Source organism: Rhincodon typus, chromosome 41 (genome assembly GCF_021869965.1).
Source record: "Rhincodon typus isolate 14 chromosome 41, sRhiTyp1.1, whole genome shotgun sequence".
NCBI lineage: Eukaryota > Metazoa > Chordata > Chondrichthyes > Orectolobiformes > Rhincodontidae > Rhincodon > Rhincodon typus.
In genome coordinates, this window is record NC_063372.1 from 2,860,541 (window position 1) to 2,861,937 (window position 1,397).

Genomic DNA, 1,397 nt, shown 5'->3' on the forward strand with positions numbered 1-1,397 from the left:
CATAATTTTACAGACTTCTATCAAGTCTCCCCTCAGCCTCTGCCGCTTCAGAGAAAACAACCCGAGTTTTTCTAGCCTCTCCTTATAGCTCATACCCTCTAATCCAGGCAGCATCCTGGTAAACCTCTTCTGCACCCTCTCTAAAGCCTCCACATCATTCCCATAATGTGGCAACATGAATTGAATGCAACACACTAATAAGTGTGGCCTAACCAAAGTCTTACAAAGCTGCAACATGACATCCTGACTCTTGTACCCAATTCCCCAACCAATAAAGGCAAGCATGCCATATGCCTTCTCTACCACCGTATCTACTTGCATGGCCACTTTCAGGGAGCAATGGACTTTAACCCCGAGATCCCTCTGTACATCAATGCTGTTCAGGATCCTGCCATTAATTATATACTTTTCCTTAACATTTGATCTCCCAAAGTGTAACACCTCACACTTACCCGGATTAAACTCCATCTGCCATTTCTCCGCCCATATCTGCAACTGATCTATATCCTGCTGTATCCTTTGACAACCTGCTACACTATCCACAACTCCACTGATCTTTGTAACATCTGCAAGCTTACTAACCCACCCATCTACATTTTCATCCAAGTCATTTACATATATCACAAACAGCAGAGGTCCCAGTACGGATCCCTGCGGAACACCATTAGTCACGGACCTCCAGCCTGAAAGCACCCTTCCACCACTACCCTCTGTTTTCTATGAGCAAGCCAATTCTGAATCCAAGCGGCCAAGTCACCATGGATCCCATACATCTTAATCTTCTGGATGAGCCTACCATGAGGGACCTTGTCGAAGGCCTGACTAAAATCCATATAGACAACATCCACTGCTCTACTCTCATCGATCACCTTCATTACCTCCTCGAAAAAAGTCAATCACGTTGAAGTGGAGGGGGTCACTGCCAATTCTGATGGGAGCCTGGCACGTGGGCAATCTTCTGCTATAATCAATTGCTAATGTCACTCTCATTGGCAGCTTAGAGACACTAATTCACAGCAAGGAAGGGGTGTGCCAGCTGTGGGTGTGCCTGGCCCAGTGAGTAAAACATTCACCTCTGATTGAAAAGGCTCTGGGTTCAAGTCCCACTGCAGGGGATGGGAAAGCCAGGCTTACCCTCCTGTGCTGCTCTGCTGGACTTCCATTAAACTGTCGGCCTTACCTGCCTGCTGTAGAGCCTATTTCAACTCAGTGTTTGTCCCTCAATCAATCAAAGCAGATTAGCTGGTCATTATCACAGAGTTAGCCATATTCACAAGACTTTCTTACCATGGTTGTGTCGGGCACCATCAACGTGTGCTGCAGAAAGTCTTTACTGGCAGCATTGCTGCCTTCATCATGGGCAGCATCTCCATCCTGTCCCGGCAATGATCTCGCTC

The 1,397-nt window shown here is 47.0% G+C and overlaps 1 protein-coding gene across 1 annotated transcript in view; it reads right to left on the reverse strand.

The window, feature by feature from the left end:
* gli1 (GLI family zinc finger 1) overlaps positions 1-1,397 on the reverse strand; it is a 32,543-nt gene that overhangs the window by 4,591 nt on the left and 26,555 nt on the right. The window contains exon 9 of the mRNA XM_048618967.1: positions 1,288-1,390. Coding sequence (XP_048474924.1) covers positions 1,288-1,390 — 103 coding nt within the window. The remainder of the gene's footprint in view (positions 1-1,287; positions 1,391-1,397) is intronic.